The following is a 27,527-nucleotide window of genomic DNA, read 5'->3' as shown; positions in this document are numbered from 1 at the left end:
CAGGTCCACTGTGACCTGACATGCTGGCCTGTGCCGGGCCGTCAACCACCCACTTTCCCCACCTGGTCAAACAAGGCTAACAAAGGGGCACTAAGTAACACTATGCCGTGTTCTCAGTGCGTCAGGGTTACGCTACAGATCAGGAATAAAGCTCCCTGGACAGGCCCTGCATACTCGGAAATTAAATACACACTGGTCAGTGACCCACAAATCAGAGAAAGTCCCAAGGAAAACTGGAAATGGGTGGGGAGCAGGTGCACACACGGGCAACTGGGTGACGCGTGGTGTCTGGTGGGAGTGAAGGGGAGACAGGTGCCGCTTTGGAGGCTGGGGGCCAGGACACGCTGAGCACCTCAGAGGCTGTAAACCGAACCCCAGCCAGTGTTCTTGGCAGAGGGATGGTGACTGTGCTGGGGCTCAGTCTTACGCTGAAGAAACGCCTGCACAAGAGCAGAGCGCCTGGGCCAGGCTGTGTGGTCTGGACGGCAGCAGAAGTGGGTCCCCCTCGTCCCTGCGGTGGCACCCAGATGGCCGGCAGCCACGAGCGCTTGTCGCAAGAAGGCCGCTGCCTCTCTTCCCCATGCCCTGCGGAGGCCCAATCCCTCTGCACGTTATCTCGTAGCTCAGGATAGACCACAAGACTGTGGCTTGCTTTTTAATTAAAAAATAGGACATTTACTTAATTCCTTCAAATATTCCAATTTGCACTTGGGACCCGGTGAGCCTGTGACAACGTCATCACTGTTGGCAGAGCCTGCCCGGCCCCTGGCCGCTTCCTCCTTCACGGTGAGTGGTGGGTTCCCGGGCCGGGTGGCCCCGCCCCATTGCAGCAACTGTGGGCATCCAGGCCGGACAGTCCTGGAACACAAAGACACCTGGGTGATGGGATGTCCTGACCCCCGCCAACCCCCGGATGGCCCTGTGGAGGAGCAGGAACCAGAGTGGCACTGCGCCCTGTGGGAGAGGACTGGCCATGGAGCCAGAGGGGGGGCTGCAAGTGTGATGGCCTCTCTGTGGAGCCCCGCCCCCTCCTAGTCCAGTCGGAGGAGCCAGCTCCTGCCTCTGGGGACCTGCCGGCCACGGCCTCCTCCCTCCCTCAGCTGCTTCAGGAACCCCACCTGTGTGTGCTGAGCACCTACTCAGTGCCTGCTGTCTGGGCTCATGTTCGAGGCAGACAGTGGACAGTCCGTGGCCAGGCAGTCACGGAGTAGCAAGTACATCAGGACAGACAGGCGTTAGGATGGCCATGCCGCCTTAGGACGGTGGCCAGGGAAGATGTGTCTGAGGAGATGACCACTGAGCAGAGACCAAGATGGAGGGAGGGGACAGCAGGAAGGAAGTCCCAGGAGACGTGTGGCAGCTGAGGGTTAGCCAGCTCCCCGGAGGGCCTCCTGGCCCTGGACCCACCCTAACCCCACAGAGCCGGGCACACAGCTGGCCTGGCCCACCTGCCCATGCAGAGCTGGAGTCAGGGCCCGTCCCTTCCTGGTGCCAGGCACCTGCTTCCCACACTCACCCTGTGGCTCACACCAGCCTCCTCCGCTTCCGGGCGTGTCGAGCACGCCGGGTCCTGAGCACGTCAAAGTCGTCACAATCGTGTGGGCAGGAGGGGGCAGAGCCCTCGCCAGGGTCTGGGGCTCCCTGAAACAAAACCCAGGTGGGGGGACGAGTGACCCTCCAGCCAGGACAGCTGGGGACAGGTGGCAGTGCGGAGCGGCAAGGAGCCGAGGGGCCTGTGGACGCCGTGACCCCGACACCTGGGACAGGCAGCTCCTCAGGCTTTTGTTTGCAGAGAGCAGCCCCCAGGCCAACTGCACTGCCATCAGCAGCAGGTGACCCCAACACACGCAGGGGCTGTGGCCGACAAGGACCGGGAGGGACGCTGGGGCCACATGTGGGCTCTGGCTTTCTGCTGACCTCGCTCTCACCTGGGGCCTCCAAACCCCTCTCAATAGCCGAGAGCCAGCCTCACGTGTCATGGTCCCCCTGGCTGGGCCAGCAGGGCAGTGACCTGGTGGGGGTGGGGAGGCTGCACACACAGTGGGGATCAGGGAGCCTCTTCCCGGTGACATGTAGAGTCCAACAATGTCTTCCACTGCACGTCAGCCCAGAAGACAGCCCTGGGACCCCTAGGCAAGGCCCCTGGGGACGGAGGTGTCATTCCCAGCAGGCCAGGGTGGACTGAGCCTGCAGGGAGGGTGGCACAGGCCCCAGCCACAGCCCTGCCTCCCATGTGGCCATGGCCGCCCCAGGTGGGGAAGTAGAGGTGATCTCTGGGAGGGCCACCGCATGCTCCCCACACAGCTGCAAAGGCTCTGGACAACCTCGCTGACACGGCACAAAGTGCCCAAGGCAGTCCAGCTCTCCTGCTCAGCCTGGTTAGGACAGAGGCGGCCTTCCTGGGGACTCCTGGGCACACACAGCCACAGAAGATGTGGGAACACCTTCCTGCATGTGTTTGTATCAGGTTTCTGGTTGGGAAATCGGGTTGAGGATGCCGCCTCCGCAGCTTAGAAAGCCTCCTGACGGGGATGGTGCCAGAGCTGACACCTGAAGGGATGTGGCATCCACACAAGTGTGTGCGCAGGGCAGCCTCCTGCAGGGCTTCCAGCCCCTGCATGTGAGAGGGGCGTGTGTGGGGGGAAGTCTGGAGCCCCAGGCCAATTTCTCCCTGACAGGCCTCATGGCTGGCAGCCCCAAGAGCAGCTGGGGATCTCCCCATGTTAGAAGTGAGGTTCCTTCCCCCCAATTCCCACACTGGCCAAAAGGGGTGGCGACGGCTGCACCACCTACACGCCACTGGGCAGGCTGGGAGCCAGCTTCCTCCTCCCCAGAAACCCGCCAGCTCTCTCCTGGCCACGACTTCCACTTGCTCTGTCCCCAGCCCCCACGCCCCGCACGCTGGGCAGGCCACACTGCAGGCAGGCAAGGGTGCCCTGTGAGGAGCAGGGAAGTGGGGTGAGGGCTGAGTGCCCACGGCCACCTACCTGAGCAGGGCTTGTGGCCACTGGCCCTTCCTGGTGACTGCCGCTCGCCCAGCAGCCTGGCTGCCTATGGCCACCAGATAGCTCCAGCTGCCCCACACCATTGTCTTCACTCTCGGTGTCCTCGCTCTCAGGGTCTGCCCTCATGGCTGCTGACAGGGTGGTGGGGACACCATGAGGGGACAAGGTGGCCAGGAGCGCAGGGAGGGTGAAGATCGCCAGGAAGCGCGCCTTCAGCAGCAGGTAGGCTGGGCTGTGCTGCAGCGGCCCCAGGTGTCCCAGGGAGGCCTGCGGGCCTCCTGCTGCCCCATCGGGCACCACCAGGGTGGAGGCTCTGTGCTCCAGCGCCTTCTTGTGGAGGAGGAGGCCGGACAGTGCGCGCAGGCTGCACAGGCTGGGGGGCTGGTAGGGCAGCCTGCTCCTCAGGGGAGGCACACACACCCCCCGCTGTCCCCTCAGCCACTCCCGCACAGCCACCTCACTCTCCTGGGAGAGGAGACCTAGGTCCAGGGCACCCTTCTCAGGCCCAAGCCGGGGTGGGGGTTGCCTCTGCAAGTCTGGAGGCCCCCTGGTCTCCCCTGGCGCTGAGGGGGACCCTGGTGTCCCTCCCAGGCCATCACCACCGTGTGGAGGCAGCTGGTTGGGCCGTGCTGCAGGGTGGTCAGCCAGGAGTGCAGCCTGGGAGGCTGTCTCCCCAGCCACTTGGGCCTCTCCAGGGGAAGAGGGTCCCTCAGGGGCACGGGCCCCGTCACTGTCCACTTCTGCAGGGCTCTGAGATGGCAGGGGTGTCAAAGGGGTCACGAGGTCTGTCCTGGAGCGAGGCTCTGAGTCTGTGCCCGTGTTGACCAGGCCCTGGCCTGCCTGAGTCTCAGTCAGGGAGGGTGACAGAGTCACCAACAGCCCTTTGGGGTCAGAGGTCACTGCCGGCTTCGAAAGGCCCACCATGGCTGGCATGGGCACGGACAGCAGCCCTTGGGCTGTAAGCACCAAGGTGACAGGCAGAGGAGTGCTGGCTGCCACGTGTGGTCCACCCCTGTGGGTGCCCAGAGCTGGCGTCAGGCTGAGAGGCTGCATGGGCAGCTGAGCTGGGCTGGGGGCTGCAGGGAGAAAGGGTGGCGCCTCAGGCAGTCCCTGCTTACGGGATGTGGCAGGGGCCTGAGACTGTCCAAGACCGCTCAGGTGGCAGCTGAGAGGGACCTGGCTGGGGCCCACGGCCGGGGCCCTGGAAGCAGCAGGGGAGGCCGGGGCCTTCACAGCCACAGTGGGGGCAGGAGCAATGGCCAAGGCTTGCAGGGCGAGGGGTCCCTTGTCTTCAGCTGAGGCCCAGGGGCCTGAAGTACTTGGACTGGCCAGTGCAGCGGCCCCAGGCCCAGCGAATGCCGAGTGCCCAGCGATGGTCGGCCCTGTGGCAGGAACGCCTTGGGAGGCCAGGGGCAGCGGGGGCTGGAGGATCAGTGGTGAGGAGACCAGCAGCTGGGGTGGGAGAACCGCAGGGCCCTGGGCAGCCTTGCGGGCTCGGGCCTCCCGCAGCCGCTTCTCCCGAAGCAGCTCCGACACAGTCTTGGGCTTGGGACGGGGGCCGCACGGAGACGGTGGGGGCGCCTGTGGAGTGGACTCAGCCCGGCAGGTCTGCAGCCCCCCACTCCTTCTGCAGCTAGAGCTCTTTGCAGCTTCTCGGGAGGGCACGTTCCGCAAGAGGCTGCCTGAGGGAGAGCAGAACACATTGATGAGGTCCAGGTGACTGGCCCAGACAGCCCTGGCCCCTGCGCCCAGCCGGGAGGCCCTCTCGGTGGGCAACTGCTAGGACTGTGGAAGCCGGAGCCTGGCATCCAGGCCAAGGGGCTCTCCAGTCTGGCCACACGTTCCCAGACCACCCCACACACGGCACCCCCAGCCCGTGCCCGCTGGGCACCAGCCAAGGCCAGCGCTGTGTGGAAGCCCGGCCCTCGCCTGCCCTACACTTCACCCTGAAATCTCAAACCTCTTCAGAACAAGGCTGTGGGCACCCCTGCCCGCCCCTCCTTGCATCATCTCTTAGCAGCCCAGACCCTCGCCCGATTCTGCTGGTACGGTGGGCCTGGCGGCGGCAGCAGGAGAGTCCTCGCCTCCTGCGTCTGTGCCAGGGAGGCCTCGGCTCACTTGCTGTGCTCGCAGGTGGGTGCCCAAGGAGGGTCTCCTCCATCTCCCCAACTCAGGCCAGCCAGGCTCTCGTCCCTCTTGTGGGACCCGGACAAAGAACCCCCTCAGGGGCCCTGGCCATGCTGTTCCCAGCCTGCAACTCAAAGTCTGGGGGAGGTCTGGCCTCTCCCCAATAGACAAAATGGCCAAGAGCTAGAGAGAGGCAGTACCTGGGGTGTTCTGGGCACTCGAGGGCTCCTGAAAAAGAAGGGGGAGAGTCAGCATCTCAGGGAGGTCCCCAGGGGCCCGGACCCACTTCTCCACCACCACCAAGACCATCGCTCACCTCTCGGCTGCAGCAGGGACAAGGCCCAGGCACCAGGGCCTGCCTCCCACAACACCTCCCACATGCAGCTCAGAGGCCATGGGCCGGGGCCTGGACAGCCCTCGCGGCCCTGGCAGCCCATGTCCCCGGGCAACTGGCCTCCATTCTCACGCAGCCCCAGCCAAAGGCACCCTTGGGAGAGCTCATCTCGTTGGGTCTGGGCTGGGCTGCAGGGCCTGGCAGGGGCCTGGCTGTGTGGGCAGGAGGGCACAGGCCGCACTTGGTTCTCAGACCAGCCACACCACTCAGGTTTGCTCCAGCAGTGACTGGGCTCTGGGACGTGGCCTCTCGCTGACAGACCCCATGGGCCTGGCCACCTGCACAGGCATGCCACCCCAGGAGGGGCGGTGAGTGTGGCGGGAGAAGCAAGTGCTGAGCCAGGTGGGCCTGAGTGTGGGCTCCGGCCTTGCACCCCTGGACGTGCCTCCTCCTAGTCCTCAGGCGCTACGCCCTCACTAACAGACAGACTGACAGACGGGCAGATCCCTGCCTGAGGGTTGCTGTGGGAGAAGGGGCTGCTCTCAACCCTGCAATGCTTGCTCTCCCTACAAAGAGCGGGCACCCCCTCACCGCCTGGCTAGACCAACGCCACCTACACCCAGCACTGGCCTGGTGGACCGGAGGGAAGAGTGGCAGGAGCCAGGGGAGCCCACGTCTCACCTGCAGGAGCCGCCATGGTGGGTCCTGAGTGCCAGCTTGGGGCAGGGCGGGCAGCTGGGCCTTCCTCTCCCGAACAACCTCCATGCAGCCAGCAGTGTCGATCTGGAACAGCTGAGGGACGTGTGACACGTGTGACACGCCATATGACAGGAGGCTCTTCCCTGGCCTCAGGCTGCCCCCCACCTCCCAAGGGCCCAGAAGGCAATGGTGGCTGCAGTGGGCCTCGGGCCTGCCGTGACCACGGCTTCTCATGGAGCAGGTCCCGCTGCGCACCCCTCAGCGCCCCCCTCCACTGACAGCGGCGGGGACGGGCACTGCGGCTGCCTTAAAAGCTGCCGGCCACTGGGCCACCGTTTCCAAGGCCCCACAACTTCAGAAAGCTGGCCTTCAGGGAGCTGCCCCGCTGCAAACTCTCAAGTCCACCATGGAGACAGACAGGGGAGGAAGCTGCACGGTGGGCAGCTCACCTGAATAAAGACGGTGAATACGGGGGTGCTAGCCAGACGGGTGTCCTGCAGCTGCATCCAGATGACATCGGCTGAGGGGATAAGGGCACATGCGTCAAGTGGCCCCAGCTGCCAAGTGCCCCTCCTAGAGTCCCTAAGAGCCCCAGAGACTGGGCACCAGGCAGGAAGCCTCAAAGAACCCCAAATTCAGCTGCCACTGCACTCAACCAAGAAGGGTGGGGCCCAGGGGGCAGGCCGGCCCTGGCTGGTCCTCCGCTCAGACTCGGGGGACAGGTACTCCTGAGCGCCAGAGATCGATAGTCAAGATGCTCAGACAACGCAACCAGCTCTCAGAAACGTACACCCACACACACGTCCCCGATCCTGAGATGCCCCTGCTGAGGCCTAAATGTTGGGCCACCTCCTGAACTGACCACCATGTGCTAAGCAGGATGACAGAGGCAAAACCCACACCCTTCCAAGCACACTTCTCGAAAGACACCTCGAGTGCCCCTTCCTTTCCCCGCCCCGGCCCCACAGCAGGCTCCTGGAGGGGCTGCAGGGCAACACCTCGAGTGTGAGTGGCGGGCCTCCGGGGGGTGCAGGGCAGGACAATGTCACCCATCCACAGGCTCACGGCCATCAGAAGCCTGCGCTCCAGGAGCCTCCTCTGCAGGGCGTGTCCCCGGTGCTGCTGCCACGGCTGCCGCACATGGGGCCTGGCCGAGCCGCTGTCAGCGGGGCTGGGCCCCGGGGAAGAGCCAGACGGGCATGGCTGCTTCAGCTTTTCCTTCTGTGGAAGGACAAAGGCACCTGGGCCCCCACCCTTACCATCCTCCACTCCTTCCATGTCCCAAAGCGGGTGGGGGGGGGGACGCCCAGACCAGGAGGGGAACAGGGATGGGGTGTGGTGGTGTGTGCCTGCACGCACGCAGGGCCAGGGCAGGCCCTTACCCGTGTCCGGCCCCCGGCAGCCACGTTGGTCCTGAGCACCCGTAGCACCGTCTCCAGGGGCAGCTTCAGGAGACGCCTCCCACTCTGACAGAAAGAGCAAGTGAAGCTGACGTGGGGGTGCCGGCACGGCCTGCCAGCTGGGCACCTGCATCCCGGCTGGTGACAAATGCTGTCAAGTGTGGTGGCCTCAGGCAGCGCCTCCCCCAGGACTACGAGGGGGTGCCCACTGCCCCCGCCAGCTCCCTGAACTGACGGCACCAAATGCCTGTGATTAAGACTGGACTGGGGGCTTGGGCCCTGCAGTGACAGGCGCAGGAAGACACGAGCCTGTGCAGCAGCACAGGAGCTGTGGGTGTGCACTCTGCCTGCCGCCTGGATACGCCACTGTCCCCTCAGACGTCAGAGACTTCAACCTCTACCAGGACAGACCAGCCTGTTCGATCCTGACTGCCACTCCGGAGGCAACCAGAGCTGTGCCTGTGCCCAGGGCCCCGACCCCACCAGGACCCATTGAGCCAGGCACACACGACTAGCGAGGTCAGACCAAGCGGGTGGGCGGACGGATGCAGCCCTGGGGAAATGGCTCCTCCTCACCGCGCCCCACCCCACCCCACCCCACTTGGGGTGAAATGCTTCAGAAAGGGCTCCAGGTCCAGGTGCCCCCAGCAGCTCTTTCATGTAGCTTTTAGGGCAAACAAGTGGGGAAAACAAGGCCACCGGCCTCAGCAAGGAAGGCTGCTGCCCTGGGCCCAGTTCTCCCGAAATGGGCCAGAAGCAAACATTCCATGAGCCAAGAATAGGCGCGTCTGCCCCCCTCCACCGGGGACATGACTGGCCCACCGTCCCCAAGCACCAGCCTCAGTGACTGCAGAGCAGCAGCATCTATTCCCTCCATGCCCAAGCTGGGGGTGCACTGGGGCCTGTGCCCACCTCGTCTGCCGGCCCCTCTGAGCTTGAGGGCTGAGTGTCCGTGGAGCGTGGGTACCCCACGCCTCTCAGGCCAGCGCTGTGGGTCACGGAGGGGGCTGAGGCTGCGCTGCCCACTGCCCTGCTGCCACCTGGGGCCGCCTCGGAGCCCTTGGGAAGGCTGGGGGAGGCAGCTCCCCGCCACAGCTCGCCGGCGCTCCGCCTGGCAGGAACCCACAGGTCCATGGCCGGCACCACGTGCTGTGCTGAGGGCAGCGCCTGGCCACCCGCCTGGGTCTCCAGCTCTGGCTCCGACTCTGGCTCCAGCTCTGGCTCCGAGTCCCCACTGCTGGAGCTGCGATCCCCGCTGCTGGAGCTGCTGTCTCCACTGCTGGAGCTCCACCGAATGCTGCGAGGGGGCGGCCGCCGCCTCCTCCCCCGACGTTGCTGTTTCTGTGGGAGACGGGCGGTTTGGGGGCCTCATACCAGACTCAGACAAGGGACAACAGGCAGGCAGGCAGGCCAGCCTCTCATCCCGCCCCACGTGAAGCTAACCACAGGTGACACCTCACCCTGACCATGATTTTCCACTTGCTCAGACACTGGGAGCCCGTCCGATGGGGTAGTTCAGAAGCTATTTTTGCCCAGTGACCTACAAAAGCAAACGACATGGCAGTTGCTTCTCATGCACGGTCTTTGACGACACAAGCTTACCAGCTCGGACAAAGGGCTCTTCTTGGAGCTGTGCTTGGGTCCCTTCCAGAAGGGCATTGTGTTCCGTCAGGGCGGGGCTCCTGCTCACCCTCCCACTGCCCCCATGTCTGAAAACCTTCATCGTAAAGTTAGAAACAGCTGGCCCAACTACATTAAATTGAATGATTCAACTGAAAACGCAGCCTTTTCTGGAAAAACAGCCAGGACGCCTGCACAGGGACACAGGGGCTGCCCGCAGGCATCTTTGGGTGACAACCTGAGTTATAGCACTTGCCTTTTTACACATCTCCACTTCCAAATTTTCTATAGTGAATGCGAATTTGTCTGTACAATGGGAAAACCACAGCCATCTGCCAAGATGGCGGCACGGGGTGGGAGTGACGACCGCAGGGAGACAGCCTGGGGGCAGGCAGACCGCTGGCCTCCACGGGGCCGCAGACCTTCACCACTAACTCGGGGCCACCACAATCCGTGCCGTCGAGAACTTACCAACACCGTGTTTCTCTATTAATTCAATTAACTTCTCCTCTTCTTTTGAATTCCATCGTCCCTTTTTCAAGCTGAAATGTAATCTTCTGAGGTATCTGGAAACGACACGAAAACAAAGGGACGTTTTAGATGCCAGGGTGGCCCCTGCCACTGTCCTGGCTTCTGCAAACGCTCCCTGAGATTTGACGTCAGAGGCACAGACGACCAAAGAAAAATATAGAATAACTGGATTTTCTCAAAATTAAAAACTTTTGTGCCTTAAAGGTCACCACTGAGAAAATGAAAAACGACCCACAGGTTAGGAGAGAATATCTGCAAACTGTACACCAGAGAAGGGACTTCTATGTGGAGTTCACAGAAAATTCTTCGAGTCAGTAACACAAAACAAATAACTCAATTTTAAAAATGCGCCGAAGACATTTCTCTAGAGAAGAGATGCAAATGGCCAATCAACGCAGGGGCCACGAGATGCGCCCTCACCCCACTAGGAGGGCTGCAACCCAGTAACAATGGTGATGGTGAGGACGTGGTAGGGGGGCCTCGCCCACTGAGGGTGCATGGCCCGTGGCAGCCATTCTGGGCAGCAGTGTGGCGGTTCCTCCAGGTTTATCAGAGCTGCCCTGTGACCTGGGGACCTCACTCCGAGGTGTGTATTTGGGAGAACGCAGTGTCTCCGTGCACACGGCGTGTCCAGATGTTTCCAAGGCTCGTCCATGTCGCAATGTACATCAGGATTTCACTGGTTTCTAAGGCTGCGTAATACCGTGTGGTCCACACGCTTCACACCCACGTCGTCCTGATCCCTCCTGTCAGTAGGCACTACGTGTCTCCCCTCTTGGGGGCTGTGAACTGTGCTGCTAGGTACACGGGCGTGCAGAAGTGTCTGAGGCCCTCTCCAGCCTTTTGGGCAGGGAGTGGACCGCTGCGTCACACGGCAGTTCTGTTTAACCCGTGGGGACCCTCCACGCCGCTTTCCATCCATCCGGCTGCACCGTCCTACACTCCCACCCGCAGTGCTCAGAGATCCAACTTCACGACATCCTCACCACACTGCTTACTTTCCGTGTTTTAAAACAATAACCGCCCTAACGTGTGTGAAGTGGTGCGTCATTGTGGGTTTGACTCGTATTCCTGTAACGACTAACGGTGTCCGCCTCTTTCCAAGTGTTCAACGGCTATTAGTGTGTCTTCTTTGCAGACGTGTCTAGTCAGGTCCTCTGCCCATTTCCGAATTGCTTGTTTTTTTGTTTGGGGAACAGGTTTCTTTGTGGGGTGATCAAAATGTTCTAACAACAGCTCGATGAATACACTAAATACCACAGAACTATATACTTTAAAAGGGTGAGTTGGATGTGAATGACATCTTAATAAAACTGTTAAAAATAAAAACACAGCAAGCTGAGAAAAGGAAGGAGCTGAGGCCACCTGCCAGGGGCCCTGCCCATCAGCGACGTGGGAGAGGAACCTAGACAACAGGGCAGTTTTTAAGTAAATCGCTCTCCTGTCCTGACTGGGTCATGCTGGCACTGAGCTGCCTCCTGTGCCCGCCGATGACCGCGGCCCTTGCCTGCTGCATCTCACTCACCGGTCTCGGCACTGGGCATCGCTCCTCCCTGGCACCTCTGCCCGGATCTTAAACCAGTCCCGCTCCCCGTATTTGGCAACGGCTTGAAGCAACTTCTGCAGGAAGGGACACACAGACCAGACAGTGACGCTGCCTCCCACCCCCGACTCCGTCCGCTTACAGTGGGGACGTCGGGCCCGGCGACCACAACCCAGGGCCCACACACCTACCGCGTCCTCCTCCGGGGCCCAGTAGCCCCTTCTCAGGCTAGGGTCCAAGCTCTTGGTCCAGCGGTAGATGAGCTGCATGGAGTCCCTCCCTTCCATGTAGTAGACGACTGCAGGCAGAGGGGCCCTGTGAACGCTGCACTCCCGGGGTCACCGGAGAGGAAGCGGGACGCCCAGGGCGACAGAAGCCCTCTCACAAGTGTCCTTAGGAATGGCCTCTGCCCCACGACCCTGGCCGGGGACCCCAGGACAGGCCACCCAGACTCACTTCTGCGGTAGGGGATGTGGCTGCCGACACGCATCTCCTGGACCAGCTGGCTGAGCATGCGGTCCTCCTCCTCCGTCCACTCCTTGCGCTTCAGGGCCGCGTTGTGCTGCTGGTACTGCTGCAGGCACTGGAAGGCGCTGCGGCCGGTCTGCCCGAGGCCCCGGCCGAAGCAAAGGCGTCACTGGGCGCGCGCCCGTGCCGACGGGCATCCAGGGCACCGCAGGGTCACAGGCGCAGTGGGCTGAGGCGCTTCTGTGAACCAACGACCTCCTTCCTCCCACCACAACCCTGTGGGGATAGCGAGGCATCCCCACGACGGAAACAGACGTTTACGGAAAGGCAACAGGTTCGGGAAGAATCGGCAGCGACAGACTCCATGTGCTTCCTTTAGATGATACCGAAACTGAACTACAAGCTCACACACTCCGTGGAAGCTCGTCCACAAAGCCTGGGGCAGGGCCGCCGGCACAGCACCTGCTTCTCCCCACTCGGAGGCAAGCGCTGCCGCGGTGCCTGCGGAGACTGAGGGGGTGTCTGAGGCCCGTGTTGGGGGAGGCCCAGGGGTACACGTGTGGGGGGGGTGTGCAGGGCTCCCTGCTGATGGTGGTACCTCTTAGACACCAAAAACACAATCCATGAGAGAAATAACTGATAAACTGGACTTCACTAAAATTGCCAACTTCTGTTCTGTGAGAGAGTGTTAAGAGAATGAAAAGACGAGCTGCAGACAGGGAGAAAATACTTGCCAAAGACACATCTGATAAAGGACTGATGTCCAGAAGATACAAAGAACTGCTAAAGCTCAGCAATAAGAAAAAGTCTGATATGAAAAATGGACCACGGACCTTCACAGACACGTTGTCAAGGAAGACACACAGATGGCCAATCAGCATACGAGAAGCTCCACCTCAGGTCACCAGGGAAATGCAAATTAAATCGAGACCCCATCCAGGCCTCTCAGAATGGCCATCATCCAGAATGCCCACCACACCAGTGCTGGGAGGAGGGACCCAGGAACCCCCATTCATGGCTGGTGGGGATGCAGGCGGTGCAGCCACTGGGGGAGACATTTAGACGATTTGTCACAAAACTAAACACACTTTTACTGTGTGATCCGACAATCACGCTCCGTGGTATTTACCCAACAGAGTGGAAAACATGTGTCCACACAGAAACCTGCACATGGATACTCATAGCAGCTCCGTTCATAACTGACGACCTCGGAAGCCACCGAGATGTTCTCCAGTGGGTGAGGGATAAACCGTGGTCCATCCGGACGTGGAACATTATTCAGCTAAAGAGACATGAGCTGTCACACCATGAAAAGACCTGGAGGAGGCTTAAATGCAAATCGCTAAGAGAACAAAGCCTGTCTGAGATGGCCACATGCTGTGTGATCCCAATTACGTGACATTCTGGAAAAGGCACAACTATGAAAGAGTAAAGAGATCAGGGGTCATGGTGGGGAAAGGAACCGGCAAGCACAGGGGGTTTTTAGGGCAGTGGAAATACTCAGTGATACCATAGTGACAGGTACAAGTCATTATACAGCGGTACCTCGGTTTTCTAACATAATCCGTTCCGGAAGACCGTTCAAGTTCTGAAACATTCGAAAACTGAGGCACGGTTTCCCCATAGAAAGTAATGCAAAATGGATTAATCCATTCCAGAGCTTTAAAATCAACCCCTGAAACTGCAAATTTAGCATGAATTTTACTATTTAATGATACCACAGATCCATAAAATTTACAGCATTTGTAAACCGAAATGTTTGTCAACGGAGACGTTCGAAAACCGAGGTACTACTGTACATCTGTCCAAACCCACAGGAAGTACAGCACCACGAGTGAGCCCTCGTGTCAGCTGTGGACTCGGGGTGATCATGATGTGTCAATGTAGGTCCATCCTTGGTAAAATGAACAAACAGAAAAACACCATCTGGTAAGGGATGTCGATAACGGGGACAGCTGTGTGTGGGGGGGCAAAGGGGGAATAGAAATCCCCGCACCTTCCTCTCAATTTTGTTGTGAAACTAAAACTGCTCTAAAAATATAAAATTTTTAAAAACAATACTCATGAAATAAACACATAAAATAACTTTCTTTACAAGCATAATTCACCAAGTAAATAAAAGCATAAAGTATGTACCAAACTACAGAGCAGCTAAAAATAGAAAGCAAAACTATTATAAATACAAGGAGAAAATGCCTTTGCCACATGTGTCAGGTTTTACCCAAGTTACAGCAATACATCTCTGAGAATTGAACAGCTCTTGGAAGCAAAATTCAGTAAAACAACAAACTGTTTCATGGGCTTTACTGGACCCCTAGACCCTCAGAGCAGAGAACACACTTTTGTTTCTAAACGGCTTTGGTAAGTTTAGTTCGGTTTGCTGCAATCACATGCGTGACCATTAAAGTAATAAATTAAGAAATGGGGATTTTACAGATCACGTTCTCAGGTTATGAGCCAATAAAATTCAAACTAAAGAACGACCCAAAGAATTCCAAGAAACCTGACTGCTTAAAAATGAGAAAACATATTCCTACATAAACTAAGACCCAAAGAAGCAATGAAACCTGAAATTGCAGCCACTGTAGAAATTCAGTGCTCACTTTGGCAGCACACATACTAGAAGTTTATAAAAAAAAAACATGTTACACTAAGCTGTTGTCACAAAAGCAGCGTTAAATACTTTTGTGATTAAAGACAAAGATCAAGAGAAGAACTTATTCCTCACCTTAGGAAATGAGCAAAACTACTCAAGAACCCAAAAGAAACTTGGAAAAGTGTTCTCCAACGCCACCAAAATAAACTCTGAGCTTGCTGGGGGCAGAGAGAAGGACGGGGAGGACGGAACAGTCAATGGAGCTAAGACTGGTAACTGGGCGTGAGGCCTCCAGGATGTACACGGACGGCAAAGGAGCTCCTGGAGACGCAACGGGGTCTCAGGAGCCCGAAGCTTCTGCAGACTCAGCCCAGGGAGGTGGGAAGGGTCACGCTCCCTGAGGGCCATACCCTTGAAAGCAGCAGGATGAAGACATGCGAAAGCTCCGAGGGGCAGCCTGGGCTGTGGGGTGACGCAGCCCGTGAAAACCCCAAACCCGCTGGCCCCTGGTGTCAGAGGCCCCAGTCCTTACCCCCAGCTCCTCGGCGACCTTCTGCCACTCCAGGTGGCCGTGCTTGGCCGCGACGGCCTTCAGCTGGCTCACTTCCTGCCCGCTCCACTCCTGCTTGTTGATACTTGGGTGTTCCCAGTTCTGCCAGAACTTCTGGATCTCCTGTGCACTGCGGCTGCCTTCAAACTGCACACAGAGACCCAGCCTATAGGGGCCGTCGCTGTGCCAGCAGTAGCTGGGCACATGGGCAGAAGAGGGATCTGTATAGGCCGCTAACACGTGTGCAGCCAAAACGTAGATCTGGCTCCTAAGGCAAAGCCTGGAGCCTTCGCAACCATGCGTCTCAGAAGAGGCGCCTGGCACCAGCGGGGAGGGCCCTGTGAAGCGTCTCCCACAGCTGGGCACACGCTCGAGTGCGGCCAGGGGTGGGGTGACGGCAGGTCTGGTGGGCACGGAGGATGCGGCCTTAGCGCCGGGAGCTGACCTTGCCGATTCCCACCCACAGCCCTGGCTCCCGGGACGGTGCTCACGTTGATGTTGGAAATCTTCTCCCAGTCGTGGCTGTCCAGCCTGTTCCCCAGCAAGGCCTCCTCTGGGAGCTGGCTGGAGGAAGACATGCGGGCAGCGGGCTCACGCCGGGCCTCTCGGTTCTGCTGGCCAGCCCCGCCCCGTCCAGTCCAGCCCCGCCCCGCCCCGTCCAGCCCCGCCCCGCCAGCCCGCCCAGCCAGCCCGCCCAGCCAGCCCGCCCAGCCAGCCCGCCCAGCCAGCCCGCCCATCCAGCCCGCCCCGGCCAGCCCCGCCCCGGCCAGCCCCGGCTCACTTGATCTCCTGGATCTCCCTGTCCGCCGCCTGGCTCTGCTTCTCCAGGACCGCCCTGTCGGCCTCACTCGTCACCCTGCTGCGTTTCTGCTCTAAGTACTCAAGCCTGCAAGGCACAGTCGAGGCGCCAGGGTTACCGACGGTGACAGCACACCGTGCGGGTCTCGGGCTGGCTCGGCCTTCCCGCAGGCTCGGCTGGTTACTCCACAGCACATGGCGGGGGGCACGCACTCGGGGCCCGATTTGAATTCTGACCCCGCAGACAAGTTCCTCAGCTTCTCTGAGCGGCCTCGGTTTTCTTGCCAGAGCGAGCAGCGGCGCCCCTCGGCTGCCACTACAGTCACGTCAGCCACTGTGCAGCCGTGGGTCTGCCGATGTGGGTGGTGGTAACTGTCGCTGCCCTCATGTCTCACAGCTCGGTGCTCCAGGCCGGTGCCCGCAGGCACCCTGACCCTCATGCCCAGGAATGAGGCCAGGCCAGAGGCTACTTCTGAAGCCTGCAGTTGCCCACTAGACTCAGCAACCACTTTCAGAACTGGCCAGGGACAAAATCCAGCTCTCCTACAGCCTGAGGAGGGACCCAACCATCACTGCAGCAAATCATTGTGCACATCAAGGCACAAGGCAGGGGGCGGCCTCTGGGACCCCTGGCCTGGCCACAGGTGTTGTGACTTAATCATGTGACGTCACCCCATCGGCACACACATGCAGCAGGTCTCATGAATGGTCCCCATTTTCACAGGTGGAGACCACGGCCCAGACCAGAGAAACCGCTCGAGCCAGACAACTAAATGTGGCCGCTCAGCCCCCCCAGCTCTTCTCGGTCTCGCCACTCGCTGCCTCCTTGGGAGGAGGTTCAGGGATCAGTGCCTCAGCAGAAAAGGGAGCACAGCTAAAGGGAGCCCCTGCCAACCCCAAACGTGCTGACCGGACGCTGACAGGCCTTGGCTGTTTTCACTCACTTCAGTAACTTGGGCTGAAGCAGACGCTGCAGGCGGTCGCTGACCACTGACTTCCGGAGCAAAGCCTTCTCCCAGTTCTTCCCTGAGGAGAAACGACACCCCGGGCGGCTCACACCCACGCCTTCCTGGACACACGCTCTTTTGTGGGGTCCTCTAACCACCCTTGCACATTGGTAGCTCTGACTTGCATGGAAAGTCAGAGGAAACAGAAGGGAAGTAGTCTGTCCAGGAGCCCCACAGTGTGGAAGTGGGTCTGTGCTGAGGTCCCGGGGGCTGGCCCAGCAGGGGCCTGACAGCGGGCCAGGTCACAGGCACTGGGCCTCGGTCCAGCGAGCACAACTCCACCTGGGCCTGGCACAGCGATGCGTTCAGAGACTGGACAGTGAGGCCTGGGGGTGGTGCCCGGGCCTGCCCCTCATGCTGGCACCTCACAGGGACCTCGCTCAGCGTGGGAAAGGAGGGGCTTCGAGTGGCCAGTCCCACGGATGAAGCCCAAAGGAGCCCACGAAGCCACAGGAGAGAGTTGTCAGAACCACGGCACATGCCTGGGGAGGGGCAGGGGCGTGGGGAAGGCCTCTGAGGTGCCCAAGCTCGGTGGGCACTCAGGGCTGGCCCTGAGCTCTTACATTTGGTCACCAGAAGATCTTCGAAAGCCTTGATGCCCTGGGCAGCCTTCTCCCGCGTATCTTCATTGGCAGGTGGCCCCTGTCAGAGAAAACAGCATCACGATGTGGACAGACCCAGGTAAGCTCACCTGAGGGCCCAGCGTGGACCCAGGACCCCTTCTCCTCAGCCTGGTCACGTGCGAGGCCTGACCTTGGACACCTGGACCCAGAGCTGCTGCCTCAATTGGCAGAGGGTGGGCTCCGCGACTCCACCAGGGTCGACGAGAAGGGGAGGGCTGCCTGTGGCAACATCGGGCCCTGTGCTGCTAGGACTCAATAGTGCTGCCAGCTGCCCACCCACAGCCACCTCTCAGAAAACGTCCCCGGGGCTTATCTGTGGAGCACAGGTTGGCTTGCCCCATTCCAGGGAGGCAGCCTTGACTTTCACCACTGGAGCGGGAGAGAATTTTAGGATGGTGGAGGATATCGTCCTAAAGAGCCGAGGAAATTCACGACAGCCACCACAGACTGTGGGGATGCAACCCCCTCCCCAAAGAGCTGCCCCCTCTTGCTGACTCACCACTCCGGTGACCTTGTCCTTGAAGTAGGGCTTCATGAAGTGCCCAATGTACAGATTCGGGGGCAGGCTCTTGCCATCCTTCACCTTGGGACCTTTGGACCCCGCCAGGTCCCACATGACCTCCTCCTGTGGAGACACAAGGAGACACTCTGTGCGCAAGACAGCAGCGACTGCTTGTGGAGAAGGGGACTCGGGCAGCAGGGAGCTGACATGACCCAAAGCCCTGGTCCTGGGAGGCCTGGCCGTGGGGGCTTCTCGGGGCCAGAGCCTGTCCTACCTGCTGCTCCCGGTTCTGGGCCAGCAGCAGGCTGAGCTCTGTCAGCTTCTCTTGGATGACCTCCTGGTAAACCATGTTGAGCTGCAGGCAGGTCTCTGGGTCTTCAGGGAGCGTTTTGTCCTTCGGGCCATCCTCATCATTGCTGCCTTCACCCCACCTTTCTTCTTCCTGGTTACAAGTGGGAAACTGCAGGTGAAGGAATGGGGCACACATGCTCCCCCACCCTCGAGGCCCTGGGTGGTACGAAACGCCTCTGAGCCCATGTTCTGGCTGCTTGGCTAGTGAAAGACCACACTGACACGGGACACGTAGAGTGTGTGCCCGTCCCATCATTTGCAACACGAGGAATTTCAATTTCTAGGAATATGGGGTGTGGGATGTGTGAGGAAACGAGCTGTTTCACTTTCTACAACAAGGATTTCTGTGACACCTGAACTCTATAATCGGCCGTATGACTTTCAACGCTGGCAGGTCTCTGGGGACAGGACTCTGCAGTACTAGCAAAACCGAAAAGCAGAAGCAATCCAAATGTCTGTCGGAAGGCGACAAGTCTAAAAAGCTACAGTCAAGCCACACTGGGGGATGGCCAGCCACTACAGACAGGAGGCAGCTCTATACCTACTGACTCGGTGGGAAAAAAACAAAAAGCAAACTACAAAATTTTTCCAAAATTACACAGTATTCTAAAATAACCAAACGGAAGTTAATACCTGACATAATTGAGTCATTTCTTGCCAGACACTATACATGCAAACTGACTGGGGTTGTAACTGTCCCTACTGTACAGATTAGAAAACTGAGGCACAGAGGGGTGAGCTGCGAGGGGCAGGATCCAGGCATGTGATGTCACACTGAGACAAATATACATTAGGAGGCGCCTGGAAAAGTCAGGAGGGATAAACGCCAAGCTATCACCATGGTTACTTCTGGGACAACATTCGTTTTGACGATGAATACTTTGTGACGTTCTATCTTGAATAACAAACACGCGTTCCTTTTAAAATGCAGGCACCCCAAGAAGAGTTCCAAGCACCGCCCCTCCCAGGCCCGCTGGAAGGGTGGCGTGCCTGCCTCGGCGGGCACAGCCAGCTCAGGCCAGTAGTTACCGAGATGTGGGGACCAGCAGTGTCCAAGTCCTCATCGGGCAGCGAATCTGTGGGAACAGAAGCACAGCGTGTTGGCGACCGGGATGGAAATAGGTGGCTGGTGAGGGGACCCACAAGCACCAAAGAGGTGACCAGCAGGTTCAGCACAGGCCATTTCCTGGGCAGCTGCAGATGACGAAGGGGCTGAAAGACCTCAGAGTGAGACTTGCATTTCTGGACCCTCCGTCCCTGACAGCGTCTGGCGGCTGAGCACTGCTCACTGACCGGGCGGGCAGGTACTAGTCCGAGGGCAGAGGCCCAACAAGAAGTGCCCCCAGGCATGCGAGGTACAGTGACCTGGGCAATTAGGGGAGGCTTCCCAGTGGTGAAGCGGAACTTGGGGAGTGGAGCTAGTCAGCGGAGGAAGGGAAAGAAAGGCCTGAGGTGCTGGGAAAGGAGAGAAGGTGGGCCTCAGAGCTGAGCCCAGGGCTGGGGTGAGGTGGGCAGGCTGGGGGCCCTGGTCAGCTTGGCCATGCAGGCAGGCTCCAGTAAGAGCCTCGAGGAGGGGCAATCAGGCTCCAGAGGAGCACAGGGCAGTGGATAGGTGGGCAGAATATGAGCCTTAGTAGCAGGGGACCCAGAGAGAGGGCAGTGGGACGAACCCAGAGAAGAGAGCGGGGTGTGGGGGGATAATCTCAGCCACGGTGCCTGTTTAAGCCTGGGGGTGGCCAAACTTTCCGATTCCTGAGGAGGGCAGCCCGGCCCCTTGTCTGAGGACAGCCGGATGCACATGCCCGCCGTGAGGCAGGCACTCGCACGCACACAGCAGGTCGGGGGCGAATAATGAAGGGACAGTAACAAACTGTCCGGTGGGGTGAAGCAGAGGCCAGTCCTGGCGAGAAGCGGCCTGGTCCCAGCAGCACCACAGTGTAAGACAGCTGACAGGGGCCAAAGGTAGACACAGCTCTTCTAGCCACACTAAGGAGCTTACCTGCGTCAGAATCCGATTCGAGACTTGATTCTGAGACCTCCACATTGATACTTGTGGAGCCGGGATCCAAAATCCTTTCCAGCTCCTCGATTTCCTTTGTTATTTTTTCTCTTTCCGCATCTACATCCATGACTTCTGCCTGCCTCCAAAACACATTATGAGACGTTAGAAACCGCTCCCCTTTGGACGAGTACGCCTACAGGGGATGGCAGAAGCCTGACCAAAGCAGGCACCGGGTTCTAACAGGCCAGGCTGGGGAGCCCCGGGGCTATGCCCTGATGCCCTCCCAGGCTCCGCGATCTCCTGCTCTGCTCTCGAGCTGAAGCCACCTGAATGGGTCCTGCCTGCTCAGAGGCTGCGACCAGCACAATGGGGAGACTGGTGGACACCAATATGGCCCAACTGCCTGGTCTCTGTCTTCCCACAACCAAGCTGGTCACCCAGTGCAGAAAGAGCAGGGTGTGGTGGCCGTCACTAGAGGACAGGGACGAGACCCACGGACTGGCTGAAAGCTGAACCCAGGACAACAGCTGTAGGCGCAGCCTGCTGTCCCAAGACAGAGCTCAACACACAGAGGGTGCCTGGCAAACGGTCAGGGAGACAAACTGCCCAGCTGGCCAGTGCTGACAGAACAGGCAAGGAAGCCGGAAGCCCGAGCTGCTGTGGTCCCTGCCATGTCCCCAGCATCCAGCACACCTGGACGTGTCTGGCACGGAACCATGCTTAACGGAAAGGAACGCGGGACCGGGAAGTCTAAAAGGGGCAGGAAGCCGGAGAGGTGGCAGAATAAGGCAGGTACTGGCAGGGAAAATCCCAAAACAACGCAGCACAGACCCAGGGGCCAAAAACAAGCAAGAGAAACAGCGTCCCCTGCCCTGGGCAAAGTCTCTCTGGCTGGAGACTGACGGGGACAAAGGTAGCCACCGCCTGGGAAAGCCTCCGGTCAGCGACACGGCCCCCGGTCCCTGCACAAACGCCTGGCCGAACTGCTTATGCGCGGAACGCAGCGGAGAGCCAGGCAGAGCCGCGGGCCGGCGGCACCACGGGCTGCGCCGCTGGGTCCTCGGCGCCTCGGGGGCGGGGCGGCACAGCACGCATGCGGCCCCGCCCACCCCGCGCTGCCCAGGGGAGGCGGCCGCCGCGCCGGCCCGTCGTCACCGCACGCTCTCCTTCCTCCGGCCCTCCCCGCCCCGGTCTGGGGAGCCGCCACCGCCGCCACCCTCACCCACCGGCAGCACCGGTGCCGCCGCCACACCACGCTCCCGGCAACCACACGACTCGGGCGCCACGAACCGGAAGTCCCGCCTCCGCGCACCAGACGCGGGGCACGCCGGGACCAACTCCGGGTGGCAAGCGGGCGGCTGCTGCCCCCGCGCGGCCGCCCTCGGGACTGCCCGCGGCCGCACGCCGCCTGGCTGGGCTGCCTGGCCCGGTGCCCAGTGGGGTACGGCCCCGCCGCCCATGCCGGCCCCAGCCCAGCCTCGCGGTTAGGGCGGGCTCTACCCGCGGCGGGACCCCAGCAGCGCCTCTGGTGCTTCTTTCTTCCTCTATTAATTGTATCTAGGGTTGGGGTTGAGCAACAAATGAGAAAACCTGTCAAGTGCTCGGTGTTGTCCGGGCCAGGCCGGGTTTTGGGTACAACTCCCGGGGCCCTCGGGGTGTCCGTCCGCCAAGGACGCAGCAGGGAGCTGCCTGTGTGTGTGGCGGGGTGGGGGCGCACAGCAGATGGGAGGGCCCCAAGCCCCCCGCCGAGGCGGAGGGTGGAGTCTAGGAAGAGGACTGGGGGGGGGGGTTGAAGGGGTGTCAGGAGAAGTCGGTCAGGCTCCCTCGCCCGCCTCCTGGCGGAACTGACTCCGCGGCCAGCGGAGATGGAATGCTGCGCAGGCGCCGCCCATCCTGATGTCACTGTGCCCTCTTCGGTAAGCACCTTGGCTGTGAGCCACTGTTGTCCCATCACAGCATAAAAGCCCGGCCACTATACAAAGCTGTGCTGTGCCTAGAAAGCCAGTGAATAAAGCATGTGTACTCTGCCTTCTGCTCCACGCATTTTCTTCCAGTTTCCAGAGTCGCGGACACCTTGACGCCGCGGTCACCACTCTCGGACACCTGGCGCAGTGAGCAGGGCCCTGGCCAGGTAAGCGAGCCGTCCGCCCCTGGGCAGGAGGACATGTGGCCACCGGTGTGTGGTACCATAGTGTGTGGCCGCTGTTCTCGTGAACTGGGTCCGGGTGGAGGGGTGGAAAGATGTGGATGGTTCTCCGGCCAGCATAGGAAAGGCCTTGCAGGTGTTAAATGAACAGCTGCTGGAGAAAGTGAAAGTCGCTGCCAGCCTTCCAAGCTGGGTGTTTCTCAGCGCTCTGCACCCCAGCATGGAGGAAGCGCTTGCTGGAACAGCCCAAGTGCAGGACTTGCGGTCTCAGCAGAAAGCTCTGGAATCTTGGGTTCGCCGGGTAGAAGAGCAGCTCCGCAGCAGGGGGTCTGAGGCAGAGGCCCCTCCGGAGTCCCTGGCAGAAGACGTGGGTGAGGTCGAAGTCATCCATCAGCCCCAGGTTCAGCCGATCATGCATCGGAAGGTAAACCATGAACCACCTTTGGGCCCCAGGAGCATTGCTGCCAGCAACCCAGTGGTGACTGAGTTCACAGCCTATCCCCCCTACACTCCCATGGAGTTATGGGAATTGGGGAAGCAGTGCCGACAATGTCCCAGAGAGCCGATGCCGGCTTGGCTGCTGTGTTTGTGGAACACGGGGGCAGACAGCATCATCTGCTCGGAAGGTGAAATGGAAAAATTAGCCTCTGTAATGGTACACCCGTCCCTGTGGCAGCGGTTGCAGAACTGCTGCTGGATGGCCCAAGGCCAGGGTAACCGTTCCTTAATGGAGGGCTCACTGCTGCAGTGTGCAGTGTGGGATGATGCGGGTGAGCTGCCAGAGAACGTTAGTAAATGGCAATCATACACCGAACTTGTTCAAATCATCCGTGAAATGGGTATGAGACATGCTACGTTTGACCTTGAGACGCAGGGGCCGGATGATGAGCAGTTTACGACCAGCATGAGAAATTTGGTTTGGGATTCGGCCCCCAAAGTGCCTTTGGATCGCCATCTTTGCGCCCTATGTGGGGTGGCCAATCCAGGAAGTTACCACTCTGGCCACTCTGAGAGATGTTGAAGGCCGGCAGTAGAGGAAGTTAGGACGCGAGGTCTGCGAAATCACGAGGAAGCCCAAAGCAGAAGCACGGGGGTGAACTTGAGGACCCCAAAAAGTAACGCACATGCAAATGTGGAGTGACCTCGTAGCAGTGGGGGTTGATCAGGAAAAAATAGACCAACAACCAAATGCAGTCTTGTTGGAACTCTGGAAACAGTTACGTCCAGAACAGCAATTCCAGGAAAACCCCAAAGGGAAGTCTGGGAAAGCGCAACCTGTGACCCTCCAAGAATTCATGTGACCACCTGAGGCCAGATCCTTCCAGTTTGACTAGGGGAGGGACCAAGGTACCCAGTCAGAAGGGACGAGCGGGGACTGGAGGCCCCATGTGGAACTGTCCATACGTTGGTTCCCTGTGAACGGGCAGAAGGTTTTGGCCCCAGTTGACACTGGCGCAGACTGCAGCCTTATTTACAGGAACCCAGATGGTTCCCCGGACCAGCAATCTGCATTGACGGCTACGGAGGAGGACTGCTAGGGTGAACGCTGTCTTCTCCTTACCGCTGGGTATAGGATGGCTTCCCTCCGTACCTACACAGTGTGTGCCTCCCCCATACCGGAACATATTGTAGGGGTGGACGTGTTACATGGCCTCAGCTCACAGTCAGAGAGTTCCACCTCTGGGTCTGGGTGGTGGAGCCTGGGATTCACAGGCATGCTCACCACCCCCTTCAAGTATTGCTGTGGCCACGGTGCGTGGTTACAGTGCAACAGTACTGCCTGCCGGGGGGACGTGAGAAGATTGGCCATACGATATTAGAACTGGAGAAGGCCCATATCGTGAAGCCAACACACAGCCCATTTAAGTCCCCGGGATGGCCAGTGAAGAAGCCTGATGGGACCTGACGAATGACTGGATTATAGGGAATTGAACAAGGTGACGCCACCTTTGCCCGCCACAGTACCTTCAGTTCACGATTTGATGGACCACTTGACTGTCCGCCTGGGAACCTACCACTATGTAGTGGAACTGGCGAATGCCTTTTTCTCTATTGACATCGCACCTGAGAGTCAAGAGCAGTTTGCCTTTACTGGGGACAGGCGTCAATGGACCTTTGGAGTCCTTCCACAAGGATACTTGCACAGCCCCACTATTTGCCATGGGCTTGTGGCCCAGGACTTGTCACAGTGGGATCGCCCATCTCCTGTGACCCTGTTTCGCTATGTTGATGAAGTCTTACTAACATCTGATTCTCTTTCAGATCTAGAGCAAGCAGCATCCCTCTCTCCTCTGCAACCCGAAGTCATGTGGCTGGGTCACGAGGAAAAGGTCCAGGGCCCTGGCTTATCTGTCACGTTTTGGGGTGTTATTTGGTTGGGTAAGACAAAAGTTATACCAGAAGCTATTATTGATAAAATACAGGCATTTCCCTGGCCAATCATGGTCTCCCAACTGCAGACGTATTTGGGTTTGCTGAGGTATTGGTGGGTGTTTGTACCCCATTTAGCACAGGTGGCCAGGCCCTTGTAGTCCATGGTGAAGAAGGACGCCCATGGGATTGGACAGAGGCTATAGAGCAAGGCTTTGTCACTACGAAACGGGCAGTGCAGCAGGCACAGGCTCAGCAAGTAGTAGACCCTGGTCGCCTGTTTGCACTTAATTTTCACGTAACCCAAGGGATACGGTTGGGGCCTCTGGCAACAGCAGGAGCGTCTCCGGTGCCAGTGGATTTTGGTCCCAATTGTGGAAAGGAGCAGAGGTCCGCTACCCTCTAATAGAGAAACAGCTGGCTGCTGTGTACGCAGCCCTAGTGGCCAGAGAAGCCATCACAGGAACGGCACGCGTGTTGGTTCGAGCAACCTATCCTGTCCAGGGGTGGGTCCGTACGTGGACCCAGGGACCCAAAATGGGGGTGGCACAGGCCACCACCCTCACCAAGTGGGGTGCCTACTTGGAGAAACGTAGCACCCTTAGTTCAAGCCCTTTAAGCACAGAGCTACAACAGGTCCTGGGGTCTATTGAGCTTGTAGCCCAGGCCGTGCCAAGCACTCTACTCACTGGGAAGAACGTGGAGACCTCGCCCGACAGGGAAGGACAGCCCCCAGGACCTGAGGATGCCTGGTATACTGATGGCTCTAGCTGGGGTGCTGCTGCTGTTTGGACGGCTATTGGTGTGCAGCCCAAAACAGACACCTTTTGGTTTGATACTGGGACGGGCCAGAGTAGCCAGTGGGCTGTGTGGATGGTAATCAGCCACGAGCCTGGGCCCCTAGTTATTTGTACCAACAGCTGGGCGATGTTCCAGGGCCTAACATCGTGGCTCCCTACGTGGAAATACCAGAACTGGCTAGTAGGACACCGTCCGCTGTGGGGCCAGGCCATGTAGCAAGACCTCTGGGACCTAGGAAAGGGAAAGGTGACCCTAATGCATGTCACAAGTCACTCCCCCTTAATGTCCCCAGGCAATGATGAAGCAGACGACTTGGCATGGATCCGGTGGTTAGAATGGGCCCCCGCCATTGATGTGGCCCACTGGATGCATAGAAAGTTACAACATGCTGGAAGCAGAACCATGTGGCAGGTGAGCAGACGCTGGTGGCTGCCCTTGAAATGGCAGGAGACAGCAGATACCTGCCACGACTGCCATCTGTGCCCAGGAAAGCCCCCAATGGCAGAGGCTCCCCTGGGAGAGACAGCAGCTCACGCGAGAGAGGGTGCCCCTAACTTGCTGGCAAGTGGATTATATAGGACCCCTGCCCAAAGCCCGAAATGCTACTTATGTGTTCACAGCAGTGGACATGGCTACGGGGTTATTGTTTGCTTGGCCGTGTCCGTCTGCAGATCAGCAGCGCACGCCTCTACGGGCGCCCCAAGTTATTGAAAGTGACAGGGGTACCCATTTTACAGGGCAAGTAGTGCGGCGCTGGGCTGCCAGGATGGACGTACAATGGTTGTTCCATACCCTGTACAATCCACAGGCAGCTGGCATGATTGAACGCTACAACGGCCTTTTGAAGCAAGGTCTCCGGGTGTCTAAACACCCTCCCACGATGCATGACTGGGCCTCGCATCTGTGGGACATGTTGAGAGTCTTGAATGAGAGGCCACGGACGGGAGGGCCCGCACCAGTAGAGGCCCTGCTACATCAAACGGCCGCTCCCATTCAGTCACAGGCCACCATAGGCGAGCCCGTTAAAGCTGGGATATGGCAGAAACGGGAACATCTGGTTACCAGCACCCCCATGCTTGAAAGCAGAACAACTGCAATGGACTTGGCCTTGGAGTGTCAAAAGCTCCCACTGTCGTTGGTTGGGCCTGGTGGCCCCTGTGGGGGGCTGGTTTGACCTACGGCTTGCAAGTGACACCAGGGGTGGTGGCCAAGTGGCCATGGCAAGTGACAGTAGTATACGGAGGTCATGATGCTGGGACGATTTTGGGGGAACTTTTGTACTCCCACTGCGGCCTATTATGAGGTCCCCTGTTCTACTACATGTTGAAAACACACAAGGGACCCCAAGCACTGCCACAAATGTCTGGTACCACAAACCGCGAAAGGTGCTGGCAGCAGCGACCCTCCTCTCCCAGGACAAACAGCTGGCAGGGATCCTCCCAGATGGGAGGGACTTGCCACTGCTGGTTCCTATGACTGCTGTTTCTTTCCACCCGCAGGTGCCTGTGGGCTAATACAGTAGTGGGCTGGGCCCACACCTACGCCAGAGTAGCCAATGTCTCCAGCTGCTGGGTCTGTACAGTTTCCGGTCAGCACCGCGGCGGCGCTGCTGTGGCGTATCCATCCAGCTACCGCAGAAAACTGGACTTGGTTGCGAGAATGAAACCCTTGACAAGAGGCCTGAGACAAAGACGCCAGTCTGAGTGGGCAAACAAGCCAGTGAGGAACCCTGAAGCGGTGCAGTGTAGGGGAAGTTGTCAGTCAGGCTCCCTCGCCGGCCATCCGGGGAACTGACTCCGCAGCCCGCTGGTTACGTAAGATGGACTGTTGCGTAGGCGCCGTCCATCCTGATGTCACTGTGTCCTCTTCTGTAAGCACCTTGGCTGTGAGCCACTATTGTCGCATCACAGTGTAAAAGCCCGGCCACTGTACAAGGCTGTGCTGTGCCTAGAGAGCCGGTGAATAAAGCAGGTCTCTGCCTTCTGCTCCACGCGTTTTCTTCCAGTTTCGTCAGACACCTTGCACAGGGGTTACCACTCTCAGACAATGGGCCT

At 59.3% G+C, this 27,527-nt stretch overlaps 1 protein-coding gene and 1 long non-coding RNA gene across 5 annotated transcripts; one reads left to right on the top strand and one right to left on the bottom strand.

Annotated features, from left to right (window-relative positions):
* Positions 1 to 648: 648 nt before the first annotated feature.
* Positions 649 to 21,867, bottom strand: SNAPC4 (small nuclear RNA activating complex polypeptide 4). 4 transcript variants are annotated; one of them, XM_019756762.2, is made up of 24 exons: positions 21,747 to 21,867; positions 20,154 to 20,292; positions 19,184 to 19,230; positions 18,078 to 18,245; positions 17,801 to 17,926; positions 17,242 to 17,320; positions 16,616 to 16,697; positions 15,655 to 15,759; positions 15,365 to 15,437; positions 14,856 to 15,020; positions 11,716 to 11,863; positions 11,451 to 11,557; positions 11,242 to 11,336; positions 9,657 to 9,751; positions 9,026 to 9,105; positions 8,478 to 8,906; positions 7,548 to 7,631; positions 7,164 to 7,386; positions 6,615 to 6,685; positions 6,148 to 6,258; positions 5,333 to 5,360; positions 2,988 to 4,687; positions 1,517 to 1,641; positions 649 to 858 (listed from the first exon to the last, which is right to left on the bottom strand). In XM_019756762.2, exons 2-23 carry the CDS (start codon positions 20,281 to 20,283, stop codon positions 1,525 to 1,527), a joined length of 4,263 nt encoding a protein of 1,420 aa, XP_019612321.2. In that variant the 5' UTR covers positions 20,284 to 20,292; positions 21,747 to 21,867; the 3' UTR covers positions 649 to 858; positions 1,517 to 1,524. The 4 variants fall into 4 exon arrangements, with proteins under 4 accessions (XP_019612321.2, XP_074187454.1, XP_074187456.1 ...); XM_074331353.1 differs by lacking the exon at positions 21,747 to 21,867 and adding an exon at positions 21,383 to 21,462; XM_074331355.1 differs by lacking the exon at positions 21,747 to 21,867 and adding an exon at positions 20,988 to 21,105.
* Positions 20,523 to 27,458, top strand: LOC109460931 (uncharacterized). Its single transcript, XR_012496040.1, has 6 exons — positions 20,523 to 20,612; positions 20,838 to 22,072; positions 22,211 to 22,287; positions 24,565 to 24,681; positions 25,766 to 25,884; positions 26,973 to 27,458. It is a non-coding gene; the product is annotated as an uncharacterized LOC109460931 (long non-coding RNA).
* The last annotated feature ends 69 nt before the right edge of the window (positions 27,459 to 27,527 follow it).

This window comes from Rhinolophus sinicus, linkage group LG04 (assembly GCF_036562045.2).
Source record: "Rhinolophus sinicus isolate RSC01 linkage group LG04, ASM3656204v1, whole genome shotgun sequence".
Taxonomy (NCBI): domain Eukaryota; kingdom Metazoa; phylum Chordata; class Mammalia; order Chiroptera; family Rhinolophidae; genus Rhinolophus; species Rhinolophus sinicus.
Note: the sequence above shows the minus strand (reverse complement) of the source record. Positions and strands in the feature narration are given on the sequence as shown.

What these genes read in the sequence shown, in the direction of transcription:
- SNAPC4 (XM_019756762.2), bottom strand. Translation starts at nt 20,283, where the DNA reads ATGGATGTAGATGCGGAAAGAGAAAAAATAACAAAGGAAATCGAGGAG. An exon ending in CTGCTGGTCCCCACATCTCG is followed by an intron (nt 18,246 to 19,183) that starts GTAACTACTGGC and finishes ACTTGTAACCAG; the next exon opens with GAAGAAGAAAGGTGGGGTGA. An exon ending in AGGTCGCCGAGGAGCTGGGG is followed by an intron (nt 11,864 to 14,855) that starts GTAAGGACTGGG and finishes GGCCTCGGGCAG; the next exon opens with ACCGGCCGCAGCGCCTTCCA.